At 41.5% G+C, this 27419-nt stretch overlaps 3 protein-coding genes across 5 annotated transcripts; 1 reads left to right on the top strand and 2 right to left on the bottom strand.

The window, feature by feature from the left end:
* The first annotated feature begins 1782 nt into the window (after nt 1-1782).
* Nucleotides 1783-8589, top strand: LOC106938341 (retinoic acid receptor gamma-A-like). Its single transcript, XM_015020360.1, has 7 exons — nt 1783-1931; nt 3128-3269; nt 3479-3642; nt 3770-3946; nt 4115-4319; nt 4437-4595; nt 5617-8589. Exons 1-7 carry the CDS (start codon nt 1815-1817, stop codon nt 5925-5927), a joined length of 1275 nt encoding a protein of 424 aa, XP_014875846.1. The 5' UTR covers nt 1783-1814; the 3' UTR covers nt 5928-8589.
* Nucleotides 8590-9795: 1206 nt separating this feature from the next.
* Nucleotides 9796-22837, bottom strand: calcoco1b (calcium binding and coiled-coil domain 1b). 3 transcript variants are annotated; one of them, XM_015020359.1, is made up of 14 exons: nt 22710-22837; nt 21972-22121; nt 21765-21867; nt 17049-17254; nt 16698-16910; nt 15563-15651; nt 15422-15491; nt 14698-14952; nt 14478-14591; nt 14154-14249; nt 13265-13352; nt 13024-13178; nt 12144-12226; nt 9796-10437 (listed from the first exon to the last, which is right to left on the bottom strand). In XM_015020359.1, exons 2-14 carry the CDS (start codon nt 22101-22103, stop codon nt 10410-10412), a joined length of 1632 nt encoding a protein of 543 aa, XP_014875845.1. In that variant the 5' UTR covers nt 22104-22121; nt 22710-22837; the 3' UTR covers nt 9796-10409. The 3 variants fall into 3 exon arrangements, with proteins under 3 accessions (XP_014875845.1, XP_014875843.1, XP_014875844.1); XM_015020357.1 differs by having other exon boundaries at nt 15563-15711; nt 22710-22830; XM_015020358.1 differs by having other exon boundaries at nt 15563-15711; nt 21972-22118; nt 22710-22830.
* An 814-nt stretch (nt 22838-23651) lies between these two features.
* LOC106938342 (single-strand selective monofunctional uracil DNA glycosylase) lies at nt 23652-27335 on the bottom strand. The gene is made up of 2 exons (XM_015020362.1): nt 26779-27335; nt 23652-25643 (listed from the first exon to the last, which is right to left on the bottom strand). The coding sequence occupies exons 1-2, from the start codon at nt 27064-27066 to the stop codon at nt 25110-25112; spliced, it is 822 nt and encodes a 273-aa protein (XP_014875848.1). The 5' UTR covers nt 27067-27335; the 3' UTR covers nt 23652-25109.
* Between the last annotated feature and the right edge of the window lie 84 nt (nt 27336-27419).

Genomic DNA, 27419 nt, shown 5'->3' with positions numbered 1-27419 from the left:
GGAAGTGTACCAAGGATGGAGCTGTTGATGTGAATAGCGGCCCAAGGTGACTGGATCCCAATAAAGAGGCCGTCACCCTGGCCTGGGCCCCCTTCCCATCCGAGACACAACCTTTATTGGGCTGGTTATGAGCCTGGGCAACTATTAAACCCCGTCCAGCCTGCACTGAGGAATTTAGGGCCAGGAAACAGAGGGGTGGGGGCAGGCGTGGGCTCAGAGAGGTGAAGTTGGGGTGACTGAAGGTGAAAGTTGAAAGGCACATTTGATCGGAGAGTTTGCATTTCCAATCCCAGATTTTCTGAAGTTCTGATCTGCTTAAATGCTCATTTTGATCGGATTCCTCTTTTGCTTTTGACATTCGCGTGTTTCAACAATAAGATGTTTGCAGCAACACAAAACAATTGCTACTTAAAACAGCCCAAACTTGCATAGAAGTTTGAATTTTGGAGAGCAGACGCTGCTACACAGCTCTGCAGATAAACTGGATTTTAATATTTAAGAGAAAAGACAAAATGATTAAACAGTTGACGTTTGAAGCTTTCTTCAGCATCTCTTATCATCAATCTTTAGCATGATCAGCACAGTAATCTCTGCAGTGCTAGCTTTTAACAGTAGTCGTACTCAATCTCTAATTGTAACATTCTCAAAAACACCACGCTGTTTCATGTTCCAACATGGCTGCTGCATGACAAAATAAAGGTTTTTAAAATAATTAAGTAGCAACTTTACAATAATACTCTCAACTTCAACATGCAAGTTGTCTTTCCTCTCTTGAAGCGCATTTGGTAATTCCTGCAAAGTCATGTAAAAGTGTACATCACTGATGCTAAAAACAGCAGGCCGAGTTACCGTCCCTCACTAACAACATCGGCACACGGGAGAGTTTTTATTTGCTGTTTGAAAAAAATATATATTTTAATTTCCATTCAGCCAATAACGGTCAAGCATAAAATAATCCTTTTCTGGTCTCTTCGCAACTTTGTTCTCTAAATAGATGCTCGGGTCGTTGCCGTTTTCCCTCAGGTCTTCTGCTCTGCTGTCATTTAAGTGCAAGAAACCACAGCTGGATGAACTTTACTGCAACCATTAAACATTGTTTGTCTTGAATCTTTTTCACTATAGCAGTGGAAGGCCTCTGCCAAAAAATATGCTGTTCTACAGTGTGAAATTTTCCTTAGCGAGACAGTGCGATGGGACGGAGGGAGACAGCGAGGTCTCGTAAACATCCCACCTCTGTTTGTTCACATGGGGCTTCGGGGAGACGGGCAGGTCCGGCCGGGTGGCTTTTCCAAATAAAATAGCAGAAAAGAAAAGGAAAACAAAGCATATGCGCACAAACGCACACGTGCAAAAATTTTTACATTCGAGTCAAAAAGTCAGCAGAGGTGTCCCACTGCCCCTCCTGCTCTCCAATAAATGGTGAAGCCAATCAAAGCTCAGCTGCCAATCAGCGTTTTTATCAGCAGGCCCATCTGGCCATCAGCTAATTGTGTCTCTTTTAAGTCCCTGTCAATCAGCAGAGCCCCCCGCCCTCCTCCTTTTTCTCTTAAAAATGTCTGCTTTTGAGCTTGTTCCCTTCTGGCTCCACAGGGTGGCCCGAGGAAGGATGGGGGTTGTTTGTTGACCACTCTCTCTCCTAATCAGCTGCTGCATTTGCTTTCATCATTATTTCAAAGACTCTTAGGATTAATGCAAACAAGATGCATTCTTATAATAAGTGACCTTTCTTCCCCCCCACCCCCCTTCTTTTTCTTTTTTTTTTTTAATTTTCTTGCCCTGCAGCGGTGGAGACGCAGAGCACCAGTTCAGAGGAGATGGTGCCCAGCTCCCCTTCCCCTCCACCTCCTCCGCGGGTCTACAAGCCATGCTTTGTGTGCCAGGACAAGTCATCTGGTTATCACTACGGAGTGAGCTCCTGTGAGGGCTGCAAGGTAAATGAAGCCAGAGGTACATGCAGAGTTTACAGGACATGTGTAAAAAAGAAAAAGAAGAAGCTGAACAGCTGAGGTCAGTTTAAAAGAAACCCAGAGTGGGAACCTGATTCTCTCCGAGAGCCAAACAGATGTGTGAAGAGTGCAGCTGTGTGTTTGCTGCTGCCCCCTGGTGTGTACTCACTGCCACTGCACAGGCGCGCAGCACATGTAGAAGTTCGGTGTGAAAGATATGAGCCTACTTCTTCCATAAAAGTTTAACCCAAAGGCATTTAAATGTTAACCAAAACAGATTGCAGCTGTTTAAAAATGACCTCTTTGATAATTTATTCGCAGCATGTACATATATGTAAGACCTTTGTTTAGGATTTCCTGTCTTACAGACCAACTCAAAGTAGCGCATGGAGGTTCAGAGAAAGGAAAAGCTATGCATTGTTATCAAAAAATATTGAACAATAAAAGGTTTAAAAAGGAAGACGGGAATTTACATGTATCTCATTTATATTGATCTCTTTTCACTCATAACCAGAATAAAAATCCAGCAGGTCAGTAGTGGCAATTAAACTGAACAGATTAATGGGAAGGTGGATTGAGCTCAATACCTGGTAATCCCAGAAGAAAACCTGTTAGGACGCATAAAAACCTAAGACTGGTGTGGAGGTTCATTTTCCAGCAAATCAGGAGCCATAAACTTGCATTTAAAGCTGCAATGTAATAGTTTAAATCAAAGCATGTTCCTGTGCTAGAATGGCGCAGTCAAAGTCCAAACCTGTATCTAATTTGACTAGGACTGATGTCCACAAACACAGATGCTTGAGCCAGCTTCAAGATAGAATGGGCAAAAATGTTTGTCTCTAAAAGCAGGAAGAGACGTGAACCAAAAGTTGCTGATGATTCGACAAAGTATTTAATCAGGGTGGCCAAGCAAAAATGCAGGTTTCAGGTTTATAACATTTACTTCATCTTCAGAATTGTGCAAGACTTTTTGTCAGTCTATCACATTAAAATTCAATAAAATACATTGAGGTTGCAACATGGGTACCAAATACTCTGAAAGACGCTGTAATTAGATTACACTCTCCCTTCATGTTTGCTAAAGTGGAAACATTTTGAGAGCTGTCCTGTTTCTGTCTGTTCTGGAAACTTGGGCCAAGGAAATAAATCAGAGTCTTTTCTGCTTTTTTTTTTTTTTTTAGGGATTTTTCCGCCGGAGCATCCAGAAGAACATGGTGTACACCTGCCATCGAGACAAGAACTGTCAGATTAACAAAGTGACCCGCAACCGCTGCCAATACTGTCGGCTGCAGAAGTGCTTCGAGGTCGGCATGTCCAAAGAAGGTCTGTGGGCTGGAAAACAACTCTTCCTGTTAATTCATTTATATCTACCCTTTTTAAGTTGACTTAGATTTAGGTTTAATTGAAAACTTAGTTTAAACTTTATCAGGAGGGCCAATAAGTGTGGGCTGGTCCTGCGAGTTGTTGTGATCACAGATTTGCGAAATCGCAGCTGAACATCCTGTGGTAACCGGATTTCCTTCAACCTTCAGCCGTGCGCAACGACAGGAACAAGAAGAAGAAGGATGTGAAGGAGGAGGTGGTGCTGCCCGAGAACTACGAGCTCAGCGGAGAACTGGAGGAGCTCGTGAACAAAGTCAGCAAAGCTCACCAAGAGACATTCCCGTCTCTGTGCCAGCTGGGAAAATACACCACGGTGAGTTTTTGACTTCCGCCACGCACGGCGGAGTGTCCGCACCGAGGCTCGCTGCTTTCCAGACAGGACGAGCCACGGTGCCGACTCTGCGCAGACAAAAAAAAGTGTTCCTGTTTCTCTCTTCCAGAACTCCAGCGCTGACCACAGAGTGCAGCTGGACCTGGGCCTGTGGGATAAGTTCAGTGAGCTTTCCACTAAGTGCATTATAAAGATTGTGGAGTTTGCCAAGCGGCTACCAGGCTTCACTACGCTCACCATCGCTGACCAGATCACCCTCCTCAAATCTGCATGCCTGGACATCCTGGTATTAGCCCTCTCCTGCTTAACCGACCCTCCACCTTCCCAAGGCTTTCCCATTCATCACGCTGCTTCACTTGTTGAGACAAAGCAGATATTAGATTTTGTTTTTAAAACTAATATAGTTTTTTTTTTTTTCCCCTGTGTTCTGTAATGTTTTTCCTTCCTCGTGCAGATGCTGAGGATATGCACCCGCTACACTCCAGAGCAGGACACGATGACGTTCTCAGACGGCCTGACTCTCAACAGGACCCAGATGCACAACGCCGGCTTTGGGCCGCTCACTGACCTGGTGTTTGCCTTCGCCGGTCAGCTCCTGCCTCTGGAGATGGACGACACAGAGACGGGGCTCCTGAGCGCAATCTGTCTCATTTGTGGAGGTAAAAGGTTTAGTGAGCCGGCCGGTCCACTGAGTCTAGAACGTGTCTCGTTTTTGTTTATGTCTTCCTGCCAGCTCTTTGTGAGGCTAATATCGTTTCCTCTTCGCCCCTCACCAGACCGCATGGACTTGGAAGAGCCAGAGAAGGTCGACAAACTCCAGGAGCCACTGCTGGAGGCTCTAAAGATCTACACTCGCCGCAGACGCCCGAACAAGCCCCACATGTTCCCTCGCATGCTGATGAAAGTCACAGACCTGCGAGGAATCAGCACCAAAGGTTAGGGCTTTTTATTATTATTATTATTGAACTTGCAGAATTTTTTTTAGTTAATCAAAACGTAAGCTTTCCTCTCCCCGTTGTAATCTTAAAGGGGACATATTATGAAAAATCCCTATTTTTTTATGTTGTCATACTTGCATCTGGGCTTCTACGGCTTCTAAAAGCAGCCAAAGTATCAACCCCACAAAACCCAGCCTGTCAACTAACAACCCAAACTGAGTTCCAGCACGTTTGGTCATCTGGTTTTACTGCTGTGCAATGGCTGCTGGAAAAGACAACGGTTTTGTAGTTGACTTACCTTCCAGAAACCACTTGTTTCATTCTAGTTGGTTGTGCAGGAGGCTCCACGTCTGCTTTTCAAAGATGTGCGGTTGTATAGTTGCGCATCTGTTTGTAGGCGTTTTCATGTACGAGTGTAAACGTTGAGTTGGGGGCGAGGCCAGCAGCAGCTTATTTTGATTTAAAGTAACAGGATGCCCTAAGATGTCTCATTCTGAAAGGAGCTTAAAATGGCAGAACTGACCAAACAATCTCATAAGAATTTTGTCCAAAAAAAATGTAATGAACATGTTTTGTACATTTCATAGACCTATCCTAACCTATTCAAGGAAACATAATAGGTCACCTTTGTAAGGTTTTGCTCTGTTGTATCACTTAATATGCACGCGGAAGATGTCAGCATGGTTTTGTCACTCACTGCAAAGTAACTAAAACTCATCGTTTGCAGTCTTTCCTTAACATGCGCAAGTTAAGCAGTGCTCTGCCTTCAGCTCCATCCGCCTTCCCCATCAACTCCTCTCAGATTCCCACTCCCACTGAATGCAAATGCATGCCACACTTTCAGATTTGATTTGTTAGCATCTTCTTTTAGCTTTACTCTGTGTAAAATGTCTAAAAATCTTTAATCTGAAATTAAAGTTTGCACATTTGCAAAGCACCTAAGCACAAACTTGGGTCCGCTTGTTTCCTGAGAGGGGAACAGTTTGTTTCGACGTTGAGCCTCTCTGCTCGCCCGCAGGTGCCGAGCGAGCCATCACCCTCAAGACGGAGATCCCGGGCCCCATGCCGCCTCTGATCAGGGAGATGCTGGAGAACCCGGACGCCTTCGAAGACAGCAGCGACTCCAGCGACAGCGCCTCGGCCCCTCCGCCGGCCATCCAGGCCATCAAGCAGGAGGAGAAGTCCACGTACGAGTCGGCCTTCGAGGAGGAAGAGGAGGAGGAGGAGGACGACTACTGGGACGAGGAGAGGGAGTGGGGGGCGGACAGCGACGGCGAGCCGTGGGGGGAGGCGGCACAGAAGAAGGCCGTGGCGGGAAAGACGCAGTGAGAGAGGAAGGCCACTTCCTGTCTGAGAGACCGCTGAGCCGCACAGAGCAACGCCACCTCACAGATTTAGGCTCGTTAATGACATTGTGACAAACTGTACATACTGACTTCGAGGAAACTGTTTTCAGTTCAGAATAGGAAGCAAAATAAACAAGGAGAAAAAGCACTACATTTCAGTGGATGAATGAGGGCACCGTTAAAATATCGACGTGACTTTGCAAAAATAAAACATGTTCCTGAGTTCAACACCACAGAGCAGCAGGGATTGCTGGGAGGAAGAAAAGGAGCTCCACTTCTGTCTCTTAAGGGCTATGCTTTGTATAAAATGGTTGATTGCAGCAGCTGAGCTCTACATGGTGTTCATGTACCACGAATGTCTTCTCAGAATTACTTCTCAGAGATTATGCAACTTATTTTTATTTTATTTTTATTTTTTTCTATGTTCCTCCTTTTCCTGAGCATGTTACCTTTACGTCTGTTTGCCTCTTCTTTTGTTTGGTATATATTTTTTACTCTCATTCGACTCGAAGCGTGTGACGTTTGAACTTTTAACCCTTTTCATTTCTGCTTTATTGGACAAAAGCATTTAAAAGTGTGATAGAGAGACAAGAGAGTCATGAGCGGGACTCAAACTCAGAAAAATCGCAAAACGTTTTTCAGTCTTGAAATTATTTGAGAGAGGACAATAGGAAAGCTGGTGTTTTACCTCCGGTGCCAAATAGGAAAAAATGCAAACACAAGACATATCTCTCATCGTTTTTATAAATCTATATGAATATTTCTGACTCCTCCCCCCATTAAAATCTTTAAATCTTCAGAGGGGTCATCCTTCGCTCTCAGGTTGATTCTGTCTCACCTTTATGTGTAACAGTTTCTGCAAAACTGAAAATCCCAGCCACATAAAGTCAAGAAATAACTTGTGATATTGCAAGTAAAGATATTTAAACAGATATTAAAATAAATATACTCAGGAGGTAGTGTGTGCGTGCGTGTGCGTGTGTGTGTGCCATCTTCAACAATTCAAGCTCAAAAGCACAGACGGGATACAAAGAAACAAACATTTTAAAATAATGCCAAATATAGTAGTTTTCCATCTTTACACACATTCCATGTTTAAATTTATGAACTATTAAAAATAAATGTAATAGATGAAGCTCAAAAAGATGTATTTTAAATTGAATATGGAATATCATCGGTTTGCCCTGAACACACTGGATGCATGCAGAGCCGGTCCAAAGTTGGGCTTTGATCTGGAGAGCCACCACTGACCCACTTAAACTTAGGATGTTTTAAATCTATAAATTAATAAACTAATAAAGCTGCATTTTAAATATAAATGACTTTTAGTTTAAATTTGACGTCCAGAAGCCTTTAGAGAGAATTTAAAAGCAGGTTGATTGTTGATAAATGTGTCATTTTGAAATCGACTCAGAAGTGGGAAAATGAACTGTTTTGGGTCATTTAGTACTTCTGACAATTTGCATCTAAGTAAACCAGTACCGCACGTAATGTTTGTGCAAACTATCGTGCTACGTTAGTGTTTAATGTCTAAAATAGAGAAAAATGCATTGTTTCCTTCTTGTATTAATAGTAGTTAGCTGATCCCAATGACTGTCCGACTGAAATGTGTTCAACTTTGGGGTCAAATTGATCCAAAATTTGACATCAGAGACGAATCAATTATCCCATGAGTTTGCCTATACCTTGGGCCGGCTCTGGTTACAAGTTAGAAAACATTACTGAAGAATTTATTTAGAGTTAAAAGCCTCATCTCAGAGATGAATTAATTGGAATGATTGTTAATTGATCAAAACTTATCATCCAGCATCAGCAGTAAACGGGTGTCTTCCTGAAGCACACGGTGATGTTTTAGTGAAATAAAATATTGCAATTTTATTGTAATAATAGAATAAAAAACTGATCAAATGAAAGACTTGTGTTGAACACCAAAAGTATTCAAGTTTTCTAAATTAAAAACTATTTATAAACAGATTAAGTCATCAAAAAGGCAAAACTAAAGTTGTCAGGATTTTCATTAAGCTGTATTTGTTCTTGTTGGATCAAAACGTTGCTTTCTCACACACACACACACACACACACACACATTGTAACATACTAATTGCATAGCACCAGCCAAAATTAGACTTTTCATGATCTTTTCAGATCCTATAATGTTTATTAATTTCAAAGTAAATGCTTTGTTTCTGATGTTATCTTGAATTTGAGTCGGTGCAATAAATTAACCACAGAGGTTGTCGCCAAACTCTCAAGCCAGCAACATCATAAACATAGATATGTAACAATATAAAAATAAAAGACCAAAGACAGATACGTCACTTTGTGTTGGGCAGGATTTTACTTTTTTTTTTTTTTTTTAAATAATGAAGCTGGATAAATCTCGTCTCTCTAACATTTTGTTGTTGCTGATAAATAAATGTCTGTAATATTTTATTCCAGGCATGTTTGTCTACGTGTTCAGGGAGCGACGACGTTCATCTTCTTCTATCTGAGAAACCAAACTAGCTTTGATGACTCCATTGCACACAGCTACAAACAAATTCAAAAACGGTGTTGAAATGCTCTGGTTACATTTCTACGAGAGGCTGAAACTATGTTTGCTTTTTTTATGCTTACTATTAAATGTTTTTATGATGTTTCCTGTATTTTGATAAAAGCATTTTTTTTGTTCTCAGACATTATAAGTGTCCAGTTGTCTCAACTTTTTTTTTCTTTTTTTTCTCAACAAACACTTACAGAGTTGGACACATTTGTGGGTACCACTGGAAAAGATGCTTAAAAGCTGATTTCATTTTATTTACTTTTACTGCAGCAACATAACCTCACAATAAAATAATAATTTGATGACATTTTTACGTAGGTTAAAAATAGCTCCTTGCATCTAGTTGTTGATTTCTATTAATTCAATTAAAATAAACAAATGGGTTATTTCTGGGGGGATTTTAGCAGGATAATGATTCAAAACATGTCACCGAATTAACAGAAATGATTCCACAGACACTAAATCAACTTTCCTCCATCATGTCCATCTCAGACTCCAGACCTGAATCCTTTTGAAAATCAAAACAGAGGAGCCAGGACTGTGGACCAGAGCAGAGGTCAGCAATCTGCGGCTCCAGACCCACAAGTGGCTCCTAAGGGCCTCTTCAGCCAAAAAAGAAAACAAAAAAAGGAGCAATTAAAAAAATAAATAAAGGTAATTAAGATTAATTGTTTTTCAAAAAGAGCTATTTTAAAAGGAATAAAGCAAATTAAAATTAACTGCTCATACAGTTTTTCAAAAAGAACAATTAAAAAAACACGAAGCTAAGTTAATTGTTTTTACAGTTTTCATAGAGGTACTTAAAAAAAATAAAGCTAATAAAAGTTAACTGTTTTTGGAAAATTTCAAAAACAGGATTCAAAAAAACCCAACTAATTCAATTTAATTGTTTTCGCAAATTTTTTCAAAAAGAGGAATTTTTTTAACAATAAGCTTTTTAAAGTTAACTGTTTTTACAGGATTTAGTACTTCTATAACAGAATAAAATGAAAAATAAATGTGCCAACCTGGCCAAATGAGTGCTGTCCTCTCAGTAAATTAAGTCGTGTTCACCACAAAGGCGGCGATAGATGTGTTTACAATGATTTTGGTAAAAAAAATATATATATATATATATATATTTTTTTTTTTTTTTTAAATGTTTTTTCACACTAACTACATGTATTTAAATAAAATATTTTTAAAGTGAGAATATTCCCCTGCAATAATAATAATAATAATAATAATAATAAAATAATAATAATAATAATAATAATAATAATAATAATAATAATAATAATAATAATAATAATAATATCTTTAACTCCAGTCAAGTGAAGACCTCCATCATGCAGACGTCTGTGTATCATTTTAATAATCAGGATCTTGCTTTTCTGTCAGCATCATGTTGTCAACAAAGCACAGAAACCACACAACACTTGCTAGCGTTTTCCTAAGAACCCTGAACAGTTTTCCGGCACCGCGGCGCTGCAGAGAGGCGCTCATGTTCCCGACTCGGTGCTTGGAAAGCTGAAACAGACCATTTCACACTTGACCGTGATCGCACGCCCACACAGGAGTCGTGCTCTCATGCAAAACCCAGGGGCCAAAATAGCACCAGGAACAACACATAGAGTATGAAAGTCAGGCCAGCGGCATATTTCTCACAGCGTTTGCCACATATTCACATTACAGCAAGGTTAAAGGCTGGAGCACTGAGGATTGAATTGCAAGTATTAAAATCCTCGTAACCTGAGTCGAGGTTCGCACCCAACACGAGAAATATTTCCTATAACCTGATTAAGTCGTGAAACTATCGACCACGCAGGAAAAAAATAAAATAAAATAAAGTGCATTTTCACAAATATCAGAACTAAATGCTCTTTGTTTTGTTTGGATTCAAATAAACACTAGTGGCACCAAAGCTGCTTGCTCCTTGTCCTGTTACCACATTGGGGAGTCGGCCAGCTCACTGCAGAGAAAACAGAGGAAAGTTTCACAGAATATCGTAACAGATCTACACTTCACAACAAACTTTTAGCTGATTTTAAACAAATCGCTGCTTTTGTTTGTGGTTCGCCTCCGTCACTGTGGGTAGCAGCTTCACGATAATTTGGGGGCTTTTGATGAACCGTTTTTCCTAAATACAAACACAGTTATTTAGAGCTCGTGTTATTTTTAATGTGTACTTAATGTCTCTGACGACTCACGGGTGAAATGTTCCTTGGAAGGAAAATCGGCTGCACAGTTTTTCCAGCCTGGCTGGAATCTATCAACTCTTCTCATTAGAAACGGTGCAGCTCATTATGCCTGCTTGGTTTCCAGGCATGGACTTGGCTTTTTTTAAACGCAGCCCAGAACATTTCTAAGCATCAGAAGTCAGGGATCAGATCAGTTAACCTGTTTTACACATTACAAGTCCAGTTTGGGATCATTGTCCTGTTGGAAAACACCAACATGTCCAAGTTTCAGCCCCTCTAGTTGAAGCTTTTAGCAGACGTTTAGTTTATACGTAGTCCTCATTCGTTATTCCTTCATCTTTGTGAAGCGCATCAGTGTAATTGGCAGAAAAACAAACCCTCAGCATGATGCTCCCTCCACCATGTCTGACAACTGCTACGGTGTTCTCACATTTAGAAATATCACCCTGAATCGCTCAATCTTTCTCTTCTCTGACCATAAAACTTTCCTCCAGAAGGCATTTGATTTTTCCATGCGGGCAGCTGCAAACCTTAGCCAGGCTTCAGAGTGTTGAAGCAGAGCTTCATGTCAGTCCGTGGCGACGTGACGCCGGCGTCGGTGGGGACAGTGACGTATGTTATGATTGAGTCTGGGCTTGGTGGTTCCTGGGCTGTTCATAAACATTACAGCCAATTTTAATCCGACAGTCTGAGTCACGTAATTGAAAGCTGTGCTCCAGCAGGACAGCGATCCAAAACACACGTCAAAACTGAAGATGGACCGAACAAAACAGGCTTCTGGAAGGCTCCGACCTCGACTTGGTGAGAGGTTATGGACTCGTGAACTTAATTTAACTCTTCAAATCTGTCATGAACAAGTTAAAAAGGCAGCTTTAAGTATTTTCCAGGCGCACGGTGCTATTTTATAGCACAATCATGTAACTATGTTACCTTTCGGTTTTTATAAAAAAAAAAAAAAAAGAATGCTGCACTTGTCGACTTCACAACTTGGTGCACTGAAACTGGGCCTCTGTCTGTTTAAGAAATTCCTACTTTTTCTGACATATGCACAGGAGAAACAAAGCAACACTCCAGGCCTGTTTTAGATGAAGGAATAACATCATAACGTGACATGCAGCTCAAAAGGGTTGCAAAAAGCATGAAGATCAGGTGCAAAGTGGGCTGCATGCAGATATTTGACTCTGTGTGTATAAATTAAAACTTATGCTGCCATTTCTTTTTCTTGTTTGTTTGTTTGTTTGTTTTTTGTTTGTTTGTTTGTTTGTTTGTTTTTTATCATTCAAGTTGTATGCATCATTTGATCTTGAAAAGAGTGGTTCAAACAAATCAAAAGCCACAGATTAAATAATGAGACATATGAAAAGTTCCCATCAGCACCGGGCACATTTTCACTCCGATGTGTTTCAGCGACACAGCCTCTAAGTTGCGTTAGAGAGGATGTTCGGCGCAGAGCTCGGTGTGGCTGGACTCTTCTCACCTCAGGACGGGGTTGACGAGTTCAGGCAGGATCAGCTGCTTCCCTTCGCCGGGTTGGGCTTTGCTGAGCTGAGATTTTTCATCCTGATTTCACAGAAACTTGAGTCAGAGCCTGTATTTCCAGGGTCGGATTTACCGGCTTCCGGGGAAATATGGCTTTTATGCGCTACATTGAAAACTAAAAATTGTTTCTGCATGTCGAACGCAGGAGGATGCGGTTCGTTACAAATTTCTGATTTAACTTGCTGCTTTATAATTTTCTAATCTGCGCTGCGGCACATAAAGGAAAAAACATTTTTATTATTAGGTATGCTGTTTTTATTTCCTCCTCCTCTTCGACAACACTGCAGATAATAAGGTTATTGGAGACGCTCCAACAATATGATGTTCTTTCCTGAAGCTTGGAGTTTGTTTCGTTAACTTGCTACAGCATAAGACAAGCTAAATAATCACAAACACATAAAGTAGCATTTACCTTGCATGAATTAAAAATGTAATCTCCTTTCAGTTAGGAAATAAACATGTCTCCTTTGTAAATATGTCTCTTCTGTGCTCAATGGCAATTACATGATTTACATTTGAATATTAACAGGCTGGTTATTAAACCGGTTTCTGGTCATTTTATGGTTTTTCTGTTTACACACTGTTTGCTTTCGTCTAATTTATTCACACCATCCCTGCAGACAGATCGTCTTGCCCCGGCCTGTTTCTGCAGCAGCCAGCAAACCCGGACGTTCAACAATGAAATTGGAGCAAACAGTCGTGACACAGCAGAGCTGCAGGAATCTCTTGAGACAACAATCAAATATTTACCCAGTCAGAGTGGGTCAATCCCTAATGCAGGCGCCGTTAATGGTTGTTTGGTTTAGGGCTGGGCGTACCTGTGAGTCAACGGGCGACTCGTCACCTTCGCTTTGGCTCAGAGTCTCGGCTGGGATCTCAGAGGTGGAGCTTTCCTCCGGGGAGGAAGACGAAGAAGCAGATCTGGGAGCAGCTGATGGAGCCAAATCCTGTTTCTCAGATGAAGAACCTGGAGCTGTTTCAAAACATTCCTTCTTTTTAATCCTCCTTAGAATAAAGTTGCCGGTCCGGTTCATGAAAGTCCTTTTTCCATACACTTACAGATACGTTTAACTTCGGTGTTGTTTGGGTCCGTTTCTTCCCCGATGCCCAGCTTCATCTCCAGCTGCCGAATGCAAGTCACCAAATCCTGGAAGGTTTCGGTCACGCAGATCATCGCAGTAAGACAAAAATGATTAGATTAGTATCTCTGGAAGTGGAGGAAAAATCACAACAAAAACAGCATGCAGAAATTATTCTGCTTTATTCTTAATTGTTAATTTTTTTTGTGACCTTTTACATGTTTGAAATAAATGAAGATTTTATTGCATTTCAATTAAAAGGCAAATAACGCTTAACTCTTGGTTAGCTCACATTTATAACTCCAGGTTAAGAGAGTTTTGGTTTTAGACGACTATTTTAACTCAGATGTTTAACTCAGTTAAAAGGAATTAAAAAGTGTAAACTGGAACACGTGTGCAGCAGGTTTACCTACTTTATCACGTGACACATTATAGCTAATTTATTTATTTCAATACATTAAAAACGGGCTCATTCTGCCCAAAATGTATGAAGCTAAAGTTTTGCTGATCATATTTCGTGTTTGATGGCAAATTACTATCTGTGGATTGGGATTATATGTTTACGTCAGGTTTCTACTTTGAAAATCTAACACTGCGACTCAGATTAACACCTGAACTTGAAGACTTAGGCTTTCAGATAAAACCTGTTTCAGAGCACAAATTGGCAACATTTTAGTTGTAAACACAAAAGATGTATTTATTTACTAAACTAAAATTGATTTTATTTACTAAAAGTGACATAATTAGCTACACCGATAAGCAGAAGAACTGAACACTATGATTTTCAGAATAACGCGTTCAATCAAATCTACAATAATCAGAGAAGTTTTGCATTGAACCCTGAGTTGCTTGCGGCGGTGACGCCTTGCCTGCTTGTGCAGCAGCTCCTGCTCTCTGCCTTTCTGGACCTTCCTCAGAGCGGCCTTCAGCTCCTGCAGCTCCCGCTTGGCCTCGCTCAGCAGCACCTGCAGGGGGAACAGCAAACTCACACCCTGTGACGTCTGACACGGCCCTGCGCTCATCGCATGTCGGGAACTGTTTGCTCACTGTTCGTGGAAGCTCGTCTATTTGTGTAAGAAAACTCTGGCGTGCTTCTCCGAAACACATTCTGAGCAAGCGAGCGACTGTGTTTTCACGTTTTGAGCTGATGGTGTGTTGGTGCTTTGGCTTTCGTTGTGTTTTTGGCAGCTCACCTTTTCTCTCCCGAGCTCTGCCTCCAGGTTGTCTCGTTCTGTCCTCTCCTCCTGGAGCCACTCCTCCTTCCTCTGAAGCTCACAGCTCAGATCCTGGACTTTCTTCTTATCAACCTGCACACAAAAAAGAAAAAGAAAAGATGAAAAACAGGACTGAGAATAAGTTTGGTTCCACGTACGTCTCACGCTTGCCCTGAACCGGGTCCTGCTGGATCTTCACCTCTGCTGCATGCCTGTAAGCCTCTCTCTCCAGGGCCCAGGTGGCCCGCTCCTCCTTGAGGGCCAGGTCCTGGTCTGACAGCTGCAGAGTGAACTGCGCCACCTGGAGGCGGACTTGGTGCAGCTCGGCGTGGGTGTGGTTGCGTTGGGTGCTCAGGTCTCGCAGCTCTTTGCGCAGGCCTTCGGCGACGTGGTCGCTGGCTTCCAGCTGCTCCTGCAGGCTGTGCAGCTCTGCAGCTGAGGCCTCCACTTCCACCTGCATGGGAAAAGATGGAGACAATCAGAGGCAGGCAGGTGGGTAGAGCACCCAAAAGCTGTGCACAATTAAGAGCAGCTTCAACAGATTTTTACTCAAGTAACCGTAAAAAAAACAGTCCGTCCAAGAAATTACTCGAGTAAAAAGTATTAAATGCTGAGTAACTCATCAAAACATCAGATTTTGGGGATCATCAGATGGACAAAAATATAAAGTGATGTGGAAGTTTTGGTATTTTAAAGACCAAAATGAAAATCATTCACAAAATAACAAAATCAGGCAAATTAATTTTTGTTTTCCAAATTAATTTATTTCAATATAAAACTTATGGAACTTTAAAAGAAACTGCAGATTTTACTCAAGTAAGAGTAGCGATACTTCCGAATGAAATCACTGAAGTAAAAGTAAAACGTAACTTGTTGTTTCCACAAAGCTGCTTTGTGACTAAGCTGCCGTCAGAGTTTCACACCTGCAGGGATTTCCTTTTGTCCTCATCGTGTTTCATCTGGGAGGACATTTTCTTCACTCTCTCCTTCAGCCTGTGAAAACAAAGATAAAGCTTTAGTTGCAATTAATAAGATGCAGTCACGTACATATTTCAGACTCTTGCCTTTGGAGCTCCATGTTGGCTTGCTCTTCTCTGTCAGCCAGAACCTTCACCTCATCCCTCAGGTCTTGGACTTGCTGCAGGCTCTCGCCCTTTTCAGCCACAAGTTTTCTCAGTTCAGAGCTCTGAATTTCCTGACTGTACCTTACATCCTTTCAGCATAAGACATGATCGATTGTAGTGTTTTAGAAACCTTTTGCCTCATTACAGCTGCAAGCTTCGGATGAAAACAGTTTTCCAAAAACTGAGGAGTGGGAGGAAATTGAAGCATGGTTTCAAAATTTCCTTTACAACAAGAAGTTTTTTTTTGTTTGTTTTTTGTTTTTTTCAGACTCAAAGCTCAGCCTTAGGAGCAATATGGATACCAAATTTGGACCTAAAGAGACTGAAACTTTTTATTTTTATTTTCTGTACTTAATATTAATTAGAACAGACCTGAAATTCAATTTGAAATCTCACCACAGATTTCAACTCTTTTTTTTTCTTTTCGAGCTTCCAGTTTAGTTTTTAAGCTGCTCTGTCTCTTTTTAAAAGAATCATCTCCTCAGCAAGACGCTGCCACGGCCAGGTTTTGTGTGATGGCATGTTCAAGATGAGGCAAAAAATTAGTTTTCAACTTCACAAAGCATTGTGCATGTAGAGTAAACAACAAAAACAAAAAAATAATCAATGTTAGTCTCATTTAAACACAACAAATTCTTCCAGTTGGTTATTTTGCAGGTTTGTGGAGAAATAAAAATGAGATTTGTAATATTTGTTTGTATTTTGCTGGTCATCCATAAAGGCCAGCAGACTGACAGTCCCTGTAGAATCAGCTGAACTGCTCTCTGCAGCTCCTCCAGAGACTTCATTCGTTCACTGAAGTCTTTTCTCTCTGCTGTTTCAGTTCCTGCTGTACTCCACTTTTTAAAATATCAGCTAATATGCTGAACATTTTCCTTCCACTTCACAATTACGGACCACCTTTGTCTTGATCTGTCACATTTAATCTCATTTAGATTTGTGGTTGTAATGTGATAAAAAAGTGAAAATGAAAACGGGCTTGGGGATATCTCTGCGTTTGTCACAGTTATGCGTGTTCAGTGTGTTTCAGTGTGTGGATAGAAACCAGTGTGGTTCGGCATCCAGCCCTTCTTACCATGTGTTTCTCTTCCAGCCTCTTCAGCATCTCACAGCTCTGCCTCAGGTTGTCTCTGAGCTCAGTGATCTCCTCCTTCATCGCCTGCCTCTCCGTCTCCCACTCCAGTCTTGCTCTTTTGCTGGTTTCTTTTTCGGCCTCCGCCTCCTTCTTGGCGTCGTCCAGAGCTCTCTGCAAGCCCGCCTGTTTCTTGAGGCTCTGCTCGAGCCGACTCTGGTGACAGTAAAGGCAAACGCGGGAGAGTTTTTTCCTTTTTTACAGAAACCGGTCAGAGGATTTGCTAATTCCTCAATGTCGGAGTCTTCATCACAGTTCACCGTCACAGTAAATGCGGGAGTTTCCCTCCCTCACCTGCAGCAGCTGCGCTCTGGGGATGACCAGCATCAGATCCTCTTCCTCTCCATCTTCCTCATCTTGCTCCTCCTTCAGCGTCTCCAGCTCCTCCAGCGGCTTTGGGGCACAGAACGTGAACGGACGACTGCGAGCACAAACCTTTCCCTCCTTATCCACATAAGCAAACTGGTACTCCACAGCACTGGGGCTAGGCAAGTACGACGCTGCAGAAGAAATATAGAGCTTCACCGTTTATATCCAGGCTTATAGTTTCAAATACGGTAAACCTTAAACATTAACGGGTTAATAGATAAAAAGCTCTTGAGCTGGATATTCTTAGTTGATCTCAGTTCTTTGGGTTTTGCATTGGAAACTGTGGAAAAGCATTTAAAAACCTGTTCTACTTAGCTAAAATAGTTGACATATTTCTGTTAAGACGCAAAATATAATTTCGATATTCCCCGTTGATTTTCACACACGCAAAATCTATCTTGTAGTTTATGATACTAACATGATCACAGGAGCTTAATGCATCAATTAATTTACAACGGATGGGGGAAATGTGCAGAGTTTCAAAAAAGCTAACAATATTGCCTGATTCATTTTTTGGCTCTATGAGACAAAGCATCTTCAATGCTTCACTGTACTCACATTGGCTGAATCACTATAAAATAAATGAAATATTAAGTATTTTCTGTGTTATTGATGGATTACAGTGCCTGGTATCTGAATGTCTAAACCCTGCAACACCAAATGTATCATTTCTGAAAGATGTGCGTCTTTTACAAAGTTAAAAACTTGAGGTAACCAGAGTAAATATATTTTAAAATATCTTATTCTCTACAAAAAAATCAAAATGCTGTTTAAGCTTAATGTATCAATAATGATAGAGAGAAAAGAATATTGAGAAATTAGAACATTTCTGAAGAAATTTAAATGGGGCCTGCCAAAGTGTGCCTGTCTGATGCTACAAATTAGCATTGATGTTAAAGTAAGTTGCAATGTACTCAATAGCATGTGGAGAGTCACAAACATGTTGAGTAACATGGACTTAGTCCATCTGTATGTTAAAATTAGTGTACAAGTTAAAATGAGCCAAATTGCTAACATTAGCCTAAATGCTGTCGCTAGCATATTGTTTTACATTTTCTTCCTCCATTCAGTATACTAAGTGTGACTAAAAAATACGAAAAATAGATAAAAGCTATTTTTAGGGAAAAGGCTAATGCTAATGGGGAGCAGTGAAATGCTAATGTTTGTGCAGTGTATTAACCGACAAAAGAAATGTAACTTCTATCATGAATATAGATTAGCCAAAAACCCTATAAATTACAATGAAATACTGCTACTTCCACTAGTCACCAGAAGTAAGACCCATAATCGTTTCCCCAGTAAGCCTCCCAGGAGTAAGGTGGATAGAATGTTCAGTTCCAATGGTATCAATGACATCAGCAGTGATGTCTTTACTCTATGATATCACAAGGGAATCTCTCTCTTGAATGTAGCTCACAGACAGAGTTTTCTCTGATCTGTTCCACAGTTCTATCGCGACAGATCACCCTTCAGAGCACGTTCGACGTTCAGAGAAGCAAGAAGTTACTACGATATAGATATGAAGCAACAACAGATTGTTTGCGAACATGAAGCTTTTCCAGCTAAGCTTTCATGGGTCGACATGGTAGACCACAACATCCAAGTCGACTACGACGTTGTCATTTTCCCTGTTGAAGATGACAGCGTCAGCCCCATTGAGCCGGAAGATGAATCAAAGATCCAGGGGGAATCAAGTCCTTCCGGTGACTTTGAGAGTCCAAGATCATTGGAAGTCAAGCAGGAAACAACATCCTCTGCTGGCTTCAAGATCACCCCCTCAGTGGAAGACGTGGCAGAGACTAGCCAACACGTCAAAGATTTGACAAAGCAGGTAGACGATCTTAAAACAGAACTGCAGAGAAAGAATTTTGAACTCCGTGAGGAAAGAGACAGAACGATTGCATGTCAGGCTGAAGTCAAATCCCAGCAGGAGGAGATTCAAAGACTGCAAAAACTGTTGGAAAAAGAACGTCACCTGCAAGTCAAACGTGAACAGGTTTCTTGCTCTTCCAAAGTTACAACTGACAAGAATGTTCTTCAACAGCTGGAGTACTTCAAGTGGGAGGCTGCAAAATATGCCTCCCGCAATAAAGGTCTGATTGAAGTAATGGTTGAAGAATACCGAGTGAGACTCAAATATGAGGAGCAGCTCAAAAGTCACTCTGAGCAAGCTTCCAAATTTAAGGCTCAGGAGGAAATGGTGAAAGCTCTGCAGGATCAGGTTGCGGACCTGAAGGTGGAGTTGAAACTTGCTCTAGAAAACAACCATCCTAGATGCTCCACCCGACCAGAGGTCCCCCTGCAAAGACAAGGCTCCCTACAAACAGAGGAGACCAAGGATAGACAGACCTCCAATCAACCAGGGCGGTCTGAAGAAAAACAGACCTTGAATCAACCAGAGAGGTCCAAGGAAAGATGGACCTCCAATCAACCAGGGAGGCCTGAAGAAAGACAGACCTTGAATCAACGAGGGGTCTCCATGCATAGCCTGGCTCAGCCTTTGCGCCGACCCACACTCAGGTTGCAAACAGAGGAGTCAACGCAAAGCCAAACCGCCACACAAACATCAAGATCCGAGGAAAGGCAGACATCCATGCGACCAATGTCCACTGGTTGCATGGAGGGTCTTCATGTTGGCGTTGGTACGAAGGTCAAGCTAAGCCCGGCTCGGCCTTTACACCGACCCACACCCAGGTGGCACTAACCTAGGTCACTATCCAACCCTTGGGGTTTGCTAACACTTTGCATTATGAAAATTTGAGCCTTTGAACAAATTTGGCAAAGCCTCAAACAGTTTAACAAATATTCATCCATCATCTAACATACATAAGTATGTTAGATGATAGATGAATCATCCAAATATCATCCATCATATAACATACAGATGATGGATGAATACTTGTTAAACAGTTGACAATAGAATACAAAACAGAGAATTTGTGAAAATTAATTTAGCTCTGCTACTAACAACCAGAGAAACAACCAATCAGAACCAAAAGGCAAACTTTTGGTTCTGATTGGTTTCTAATGTGTTGAATGTGCTGAGACACATTCAACAATGTGTCACATCAGACTACTAGTGTACTGCAGCTATGCAATTGGCAGAAAAACAACCTAACATTATACCATCATTATTTATAGAATGATTTAGAAAACAAAAAGCTATAAAACTATTTCGTCCCATATTAGAACTTTGCATTGATTTCCCTTCATAGCTGCGATTTTGCCTAACCCAGACATTTTCCCTAACCCAAACTAATGCTAGTGTATTCCTAACATTAACTAAACCTAAATTCACGTCTTACCTCTAAACATTACCCAAAGCAATCCATCATATCAGGACAAGTCTTTGGTCCTAATATGGTGGACCTAATATGACACTGGACATTTAATGGTGCGTTCACACCAAACACATTTTGACTGTCAGGCGCATCTGGTTTACATTCAAACTCTATGTGGAAGCGCGCCGAGGGCCGTTGCGGCGCTCTTCGAGCGTCTAGCGCGGCGCCATTTGAACCGTTTGGAGCGTTTGACGCGTCCAGCACATCAAATACTTCACATAGACTTTGAATATAAAGCAGACTCGCCTGACACTCAAAACGTGTTTAGTGTGAATGCACCATTAGAATGTTTAGTTCCTATGGTAACAATGACATCATCAGTGATGACATCACTCTTTGATGCATCAAAGGAATCTCTCTCTTGAGTGTAGCACACAGACTGTTTTTTCACACCTGTTCCTTACAAGTTAACTTGTAGGTTCCTATAACTTTTTAGTTATGAATCTTCTACAGGAGCATTAAAATTATTTGAAGGCACAGAATCAGCCCAGTAGGTTCACATTCTCAGGTGAGAGACTCACCTGGTGTAAAGTTAATTTTTCGGTACTGGAATTAAAACGAAGATAAATTACTTTAATCAAAGCATGTCATGAATATGTGTGCATATATTTCATATTAAGTACATAGCATAATCGTTTTTTTGTTGCTTTTTCCACCACTAGATGATTTAACATAAGCAGCATTATTCAGAGATGCATTGAGTTTATAGCCGTGGCCCTGATGCCAACATCTCCAGAAAACATATTATAGATTGTAGGATGTGTTACACACATCAGGGCTGGTGTCAGTGTAACAGATGCTGATTTTCTTGTAAAAAGTCTAGAATAGGTGGCTGCCATGCGATGCATGGAGGATCTCCCTATGCATTGCTATGGCAGGCCCCAACTATTGGTTTCTCAATATTCAGTTAAGCCCCAAATCTGTGCAAATTATTAATCGTTTTTATTGGAGGCAGGTGTCTTTAAAATGATAGCAAAACAAAGTGAAAGAAGTGTCAATAAAAATCTGTCAAGGGCATGAATAGTTTTGGATTCACCTGTGAAAAAAGCTTAAAAAGCTGCTGTTGACATGACGCTCATCTTTAACTCAACTTGAAGTGTTTGTTTTTACAGTCACTGTTATTTTATTTGAGTTGTTTCTATTTCACTCTGTTCAACTGTGTTGTTTTTAAAGTGCTTCATGAATACAGCACTGTGTCCGTGACTCTCTGGTGAGTCACGGACACAGATTCAGAGTCTGATTATACTGTTGCTGAGCGTGGCGAGACGTGCTGTAAGTAATTCATAAATTTAACTGGTACCCTGGAAAACGGCGCAGTGGTTGACGCTGGTTCCCTCCGTGTAGCCCTCAGGAACCAGAGCCCACGTGTAGGTGTGATACTGTTTGACTGAAGACCAGCCCATCTGCCACACAGGAGACAACCCATAAAACACAAACTACGTGAAGCAGATTCTTTCCATCATTCACTCAAGGGTTAAAAAATTGATCCTAATGTGGGTTATTATACCTGAAAAATGCCTATCCAGTCACTGCTGCTCCACCCATGCTCTGATGTCAGACTGTAATGGCACTCCACCCTGGTTTGGGGGAAGTACAACTGTCCCACATTTCGAAACACCACCACCGGCTGTTTATCCATAAGTGACAGGAAGCTCTGCTGTTGAGGAAGAAAACACACATGGCTCCGGTTTGATGAGCTCCGGTTTCCCTCTGGATGACAACAGCTGATGAAAGGTGATAGCTGAGCTCAGGAATACAGCTGTGTGTGTATGAGCAAGCAACAAGATCATACACCATACACACACACACACACACACACGCACACACACACACACACACACACACACACACGCGCGCACACTCTCTGTGGGAGTTTAGTTAAAGCAAAACCTGCAAGCCATATTAAATACTATAAGATTAAACAACAGGAATAATGGGAACTATGAATCAGATTTTGGTTGAGTGATCTTAAAAGTATTTTTACTTAGTCACAGTAAAAAGTAATCTAATCCTTCTAACAAGGGCAAAAAAAAGTTATTACATTTGTTTGAGTAAAGATTCAGAGGAAATGTATTTTAAAAAAGTCAATTTCAATCCAAAACACTTACAATTATCTAAACTAATATTTGCTTAGTTTAGATCTATAAACTTAAAAAAAATCAGTTTAAAACTCATCTTAATGCTAGTTTTTTTTGTTTGTTATATATTTAAATGTCAGATTTTGATAATGAACAACGAATCAGACCTTAATCTCTTGAGAAATGTACGGCTGCCCTCAGCTCCTCGTCACAGATCCGATCAGTCTGGAGAAAGTGATGAGCAATTCTGTCAGGTGCAGGAGTTTCACAACATCCCCTGGACCATGTGGAGTCCAGATAAACATCTCAGATGCAGAGGGGATTATGGGAGATGTAGTGAGTGCATCGCTGGTAAGGGGGCAAAGTCGCTCTCCAGACTTCAACTCCCAGAGAAGAAAAACATATTCTGAGCGTGTGCTACTTGTAGTTTGGACATGTTGCAATAATCAGAGGGTGTGCAGGACTCGGGAGATACCGTCACACCGTGTAAATGACACCAACAACAAGGGACAAAAATAGCTAAAATCATGTGAACCTTTTAATAAGTTTTATGTTCAGGGCGAGCTGTTGTCTACGTACTACATATATTTATATCCTGTGACTTTGCTAAAATGGCACACGTCCACGTTGGACGCTAGATGGCAGTGCAGCGGCGCTCCACGGCTAAGATGACAGACAGAGGAGATGGAAAATCCACACAAAATAATTCTCCTAAAGGACAAAAATATATTTTCTGCCCTTTTAAGAACATAAAGATTAAGTGAGTTCGTACATTATTTTCCTCTCATAAATTACTATTTCGTTTTTGTTAGCTAAAGACATCATGTTATGACTAAGATATAACCAAAAATAAGAGAAAAAGAAGGCAAGATAATAAAACATTAAGACTTGACATATTTAAATGTCTCCGATTTATCCATGGACTTAAAATCAAATTGGTAATAAATGTTTCATTACTAAGCCAACATTCTTTGTTGATTAAATCAATATAATCTTCAACAAGCTTCAAGACAGGACATTTCTTAGTAAACACACTAGGTAGGTGCTTCTTTAACATACTGTGAAAATATTTATACTAAGTGGCAAAAAAATATGCTGAATCACAAGTAAAAATGTAACATTTTTTAGGACTTTTATATTTTTTCAGCACACAAAACATTAGGAAAAGATTTAACATTTATTTGTAGAGAGGAGTGTTTTTATTTTAGTAGCAAAAACCCTGAAAGACACAGAACCTTAAAACAGACCCGAGGAAAACAACCAATACGTTATGAAAACCAAATAAATATAACAAAAGAGATAAACAGCAGAATAAAAAAATAGCATCTCACATTTGTAACATTTCTTTCAACAGGATGTAATGCAGCATAAGTATATATTAGATGTAGCCATGGTTACATTTAGGTGCCATTTTAGTAGTTTATGTCAGGAAAGCCGGTGTTTCTGGGCCCATCGTGGAAACATTTAATCTGCTGATAAGCCACCTGGTTGGAAGTAAAGTCTAACTGATGATTTATTTCTACGTATTTGTTGTCATTTTCATTACAACATAAAAGCGGAACAGAGTGTCCCCAAGCTTCAGATATATGGAAGAAATAAATGTTTGATACCCCGCCGAATTGTGCCCCGGCAGAATGTTTCGGCTCCATCACAGAGAACTGGATTTTGGTCTCATCTGACTACAACAGGTTCTGTTTTGAGGATTAATATTTAATGCACTCTCAATCATTCAGATGTTCACTGGCAAGCTTAAGATGGAGAGCTTATGTCCCCACACATAATGGAGCCACTCAAATTTCTGCAAAACATAAAGCAGCAAAGTCATAAACATGTCAGGAACGAAGTAAGGAGGGACACAAAGAGCAAAAGGAAGGAAGGATGCAAGGAATGAACGGAAGAAAGGAAAGAATGGAAAAGAATAACAGAATGAAATGAAAGAAAATGAGGACAGAAGGGGGAATGAAAGAACCAAAAGAAGTAGGAACAAATGAGACAAAGGTAGAAAGACGGAAGGAAGATAGGAAAGAGGCAGAAAGGGGAAGAAGTAACTGCACCAGAAAGGTAGCAAGACGAGGAAGGAAGGAAGGCAGGCTGGCACATTTAGACCCTGGGGTTATAAACCAAGTCCAGAAATGCAGATACTTTTGTTTACTCTCATTTTCATACCAATTTAGTCCAAAATACATTCAGAAATAAAATACCATATCTTTCCAGGCTGCAGGAGTCCTGCATAAAGCTCAGCATAACGACGGACCAAACTCCCTTCTCAGATGTGAGCAGTCTACCAGCAAGAAGAAACCCAAAACGTACAAACCGTTTCTACAACAGAAACAGTGATGTTCTGTAGTTCCGAGGATGAATATTTAATGCACTTCAAGCTGTCAATGCTGATGGGGAGACATGCTAACTCTGCAGACTTGTGTTAAGATTTCTCCACGTCAAAGAGGAAGGTCACAGACTGTGTTTGTGATAACAAGCTGAATATGGAGCAGCATGTGGTCGGAAGGTATTAGCGGCAGCATTTTTCAGCACCTCATGATGAATTGTAAGATTGGATCTGCAGCTCGTTAGCTGCTACTCAGCAGACGGAGGACACCGAGGTCCGCCAGCTTGGCTTTAGCCACCTCCTCCCAGCCCTTATTGGCCAGCGGGTTCCTGGGCGACGGGTGCATGACGCCCTCGACTCGCACATTAACGACACCCGCGGCGGACAGCGCCCGCCGCGCCCGTTGCTCCGCAACCTTCCCCACGCCGATCACCATGGAGACGTCCAGCGCCTCCACCACTTTGCAGAGCGCCGCGTCACACAGGGACAGCAGCTTCTCTCGCTCCGCTGCAGGCAGCTCTGGCGGCGTCAAGTTCTTCCCGCTGGCGCTCATGAAGATCAGCGGGCACAGGTTGTGAACGAAGCAGTGGCGGAAGAACTGCTCGGGCTCGCCGCACAGCTTTCTGAAGAAACCCCAAAAGCGAGCGCCGCTCACTTCGCTTTGAGTGCAGCCGAGGCCCAGGATCCGCCTCTTTGGATGCTCCTCGGCAGGGCGACCGACCTCACCTGAGATCTTCAGCCAATCAACGACTGACTTCACCTCACCGAACGGGACCTGAAACAGACAGAGACACGTCATTCACACTGAGCCTTAACTGCGCAGCATGTAACTAGAAAACACTGTCACCACGTTGTGAAGGGTATTATGAGACAGATTATCTGTGAAAAGATCAATCCCCTCCACATCCTCCCTTAGCTATTACCATCTGAAAAAATTCATGGCTCCAACCAAAAACAACCAATCAGAATCAAGGGGAGGGTCTTAGCCCAATCATCCTCCACTAAATGTGTTGATGGCTTACCATTACAGAAAAACACTTGATCCGCCTTCAACGGTGACCATGCTAACTAGACTGAGCATTCACAACAGGCTATGCTAACTGCAGCATAGCAAGCAGCCATGGGGAGAAAGGAAGGTAGGATGAGCAGAACCATAAGAGATTGTGATTGACAGTGATAAGACCCTCCTACTGGCTCTGATTGGTTGTTTCTAGAAATTACCTGTCTCATATTATACTGTCCCAACAAAGTGACGATTTCAACAAATAGTTGAAATTAAAGTAATTTTTCCTCCACACACAGCCTTTTGCATGCAAGCCAAAAACTTCCATTCTGGTCTGATCTGACCCTAACACCCTTTTCCATATGTTTGCTGTTATTTTACATTACATGTGATAAAACAGGACTTTGTTTTTTTTTTTTCAATTCTCTTCTATAAAGACCAAATTTGTGAGAAAAATAATAGTTGTTCTGCCAGATAAGCTGTGGGTCTCTTCAGCTCTTCCAGAGTTATCATGGGCCAGTTTCTCTGAATTAGGCTCCTTAGCTGGCCTCTCAGCTTAGGTTGACGTCATTGTCTTGGCAGGCTAGCAATTGTACCATACTTTTTAAATGTCCAGATGTGAACAGCGCATTGTGCACCCAAATAGACTATTCGCTGATTAGTCGACTTCTGAAGTTAATTGGTTGAATTGGATTTTATTTTGGAGAATCAAAGTTTTGGAAGGTGAACAAAAATGCACACCACACTTTTGAGGTTTCTATTCGTGAAATAAATAAAACCCAATTCAATGTTTCTTCTGCTGCACGGTTATCGTATTTTTGGTTACCATAAAACACCTTAAAGTTTGATTTAACAGTTCTGCAGAGCAGGTTAAATGTAAACAGTTGCTCTTGCTGACGGTGCCCACCCCGGTCTGTGCCATGCCGAAAGGTCCAGGATTCATCCCCAGGAACAGGACCGTCTTCCCGGTCTGGCAGTACTTCTCCACGTAGCAGCGGTGGGTGTCCCAGGCGTACTCCAGCGGGTTGTAGATGTAGCGGACGGGCCCCCCGAAGGTGAGCCCCCGGAGGAGGGCGTTCAGCTCCTGCTCAGCCTGCAGGAACCTGGAGGATGGGGTCTCATCTGCGGGCTCAGAGACCCGGTTCTGTAAAGCTGAGAGCCCCGGTTCATTCCCGGACGTGCTGCCGTCCAACATGATTAAATGAGTCGCTGATTGTCCAGCTAAAATGGCGCATTAAGTTGTTTTTTTTATGGATCACAGCTTAAAACAGAACACAAAGAGTCGCAACAGTTTCTTCCTCTGATGCTGCATTTTACACAGAACGCGTTGGTGCCATCTACAGGAATGTTTGTGTAATTACAGCCATCTTTCCCTCTTAGCCCACCAACTTTACTGTGTTTGTTCTTTTGCGGGCATTTTGCGTCGAGTCCAGGTTGCTTTAAGAAGATAGACTGCAATTATTTGCAAAATTAATGTAATTACCATCATCACAGATCATGTTTAGACCCTGAATATGATCTGCTAATAAGCCAAACAATGACAGGTGG

Source organism: Poecilia latipinna, unplaced genomic scaffold (genome assembly GCF_001443285.1).
Source record: "Poecilia latipinna isolate Pla-1442-1.1 unplaced genomic scaffold, P_latipinna-1.0 Scaffold2570, whole genome shotgun sequence".
Classification (NCBI taxonomy): domain Eukaryota; kingdom Metazoa; phylum Chordata; class Actinopteri; order Cyprinodontiformes; family Poeciliidae; genus Poecilia; species Poecilia latipinna.
Note: the sequence above shows the minus strand (reverse complement) of the source record. Positions and strands in the feature narration are given on the sequence as shown.

Coding starts and splice junctions, on each gene's coding strand:
- LOC106938341 (XM_015020360.1), top strand. CDS start 1,815: ATGGTGCCCAGCTCCCCTTCCCCTCCACCTCCTCCGCGGGTCTACAAG. Junction 3,643..3,769: donor AGCTGGGAAAATACACCACG/GTGAGTTTTTGA, acceptor TCTCTCTTCCAG/AACTCCAGCGCTGACCACAG. Junction 3,947..4,114: donor CTGCATGCCTGGACATCCTG/GTATTAGCCCTC, acceptor TTCCTCGTGCAG/ATGCTGAGGATATGCACCCG.
- calcoco1b (XM_015020357.1), bottom strand. CDS start 22,103: ATGGATAAACAGCCGGTGGTGGTGTTTCGAAATGTGGGACAGTTGTAC. Junction 21,868..21,971: donor ACTGGATAGGCATTTTTCAG/GTATAATAACCC, acceptor CCTGTGTGGCAG/ATGGGCTGGTCTTCAGTCAA. Junction 15,712..16,697: donor GGCTGGAAGAGAAACACATG/GTAAGAAGGGCT, acceptor TTATGCTGAAAG/GATGTAAGGTACAGTCAGGA.
- LOC106938342 (XM_015020362.1), bottom strand. CDS start 27,066: ATGTTGGACGGCAGCACGTCCGGGAATGAACCGGGGCTCTCAGCTTTA. Junction 25,644..26,778: donor TCGGCATGGCACAGACCGGG/GTGGGCACCGTC, acceptor TGTCTGTTTCAG/GTCCCGTTCGGTGAGGTGAA.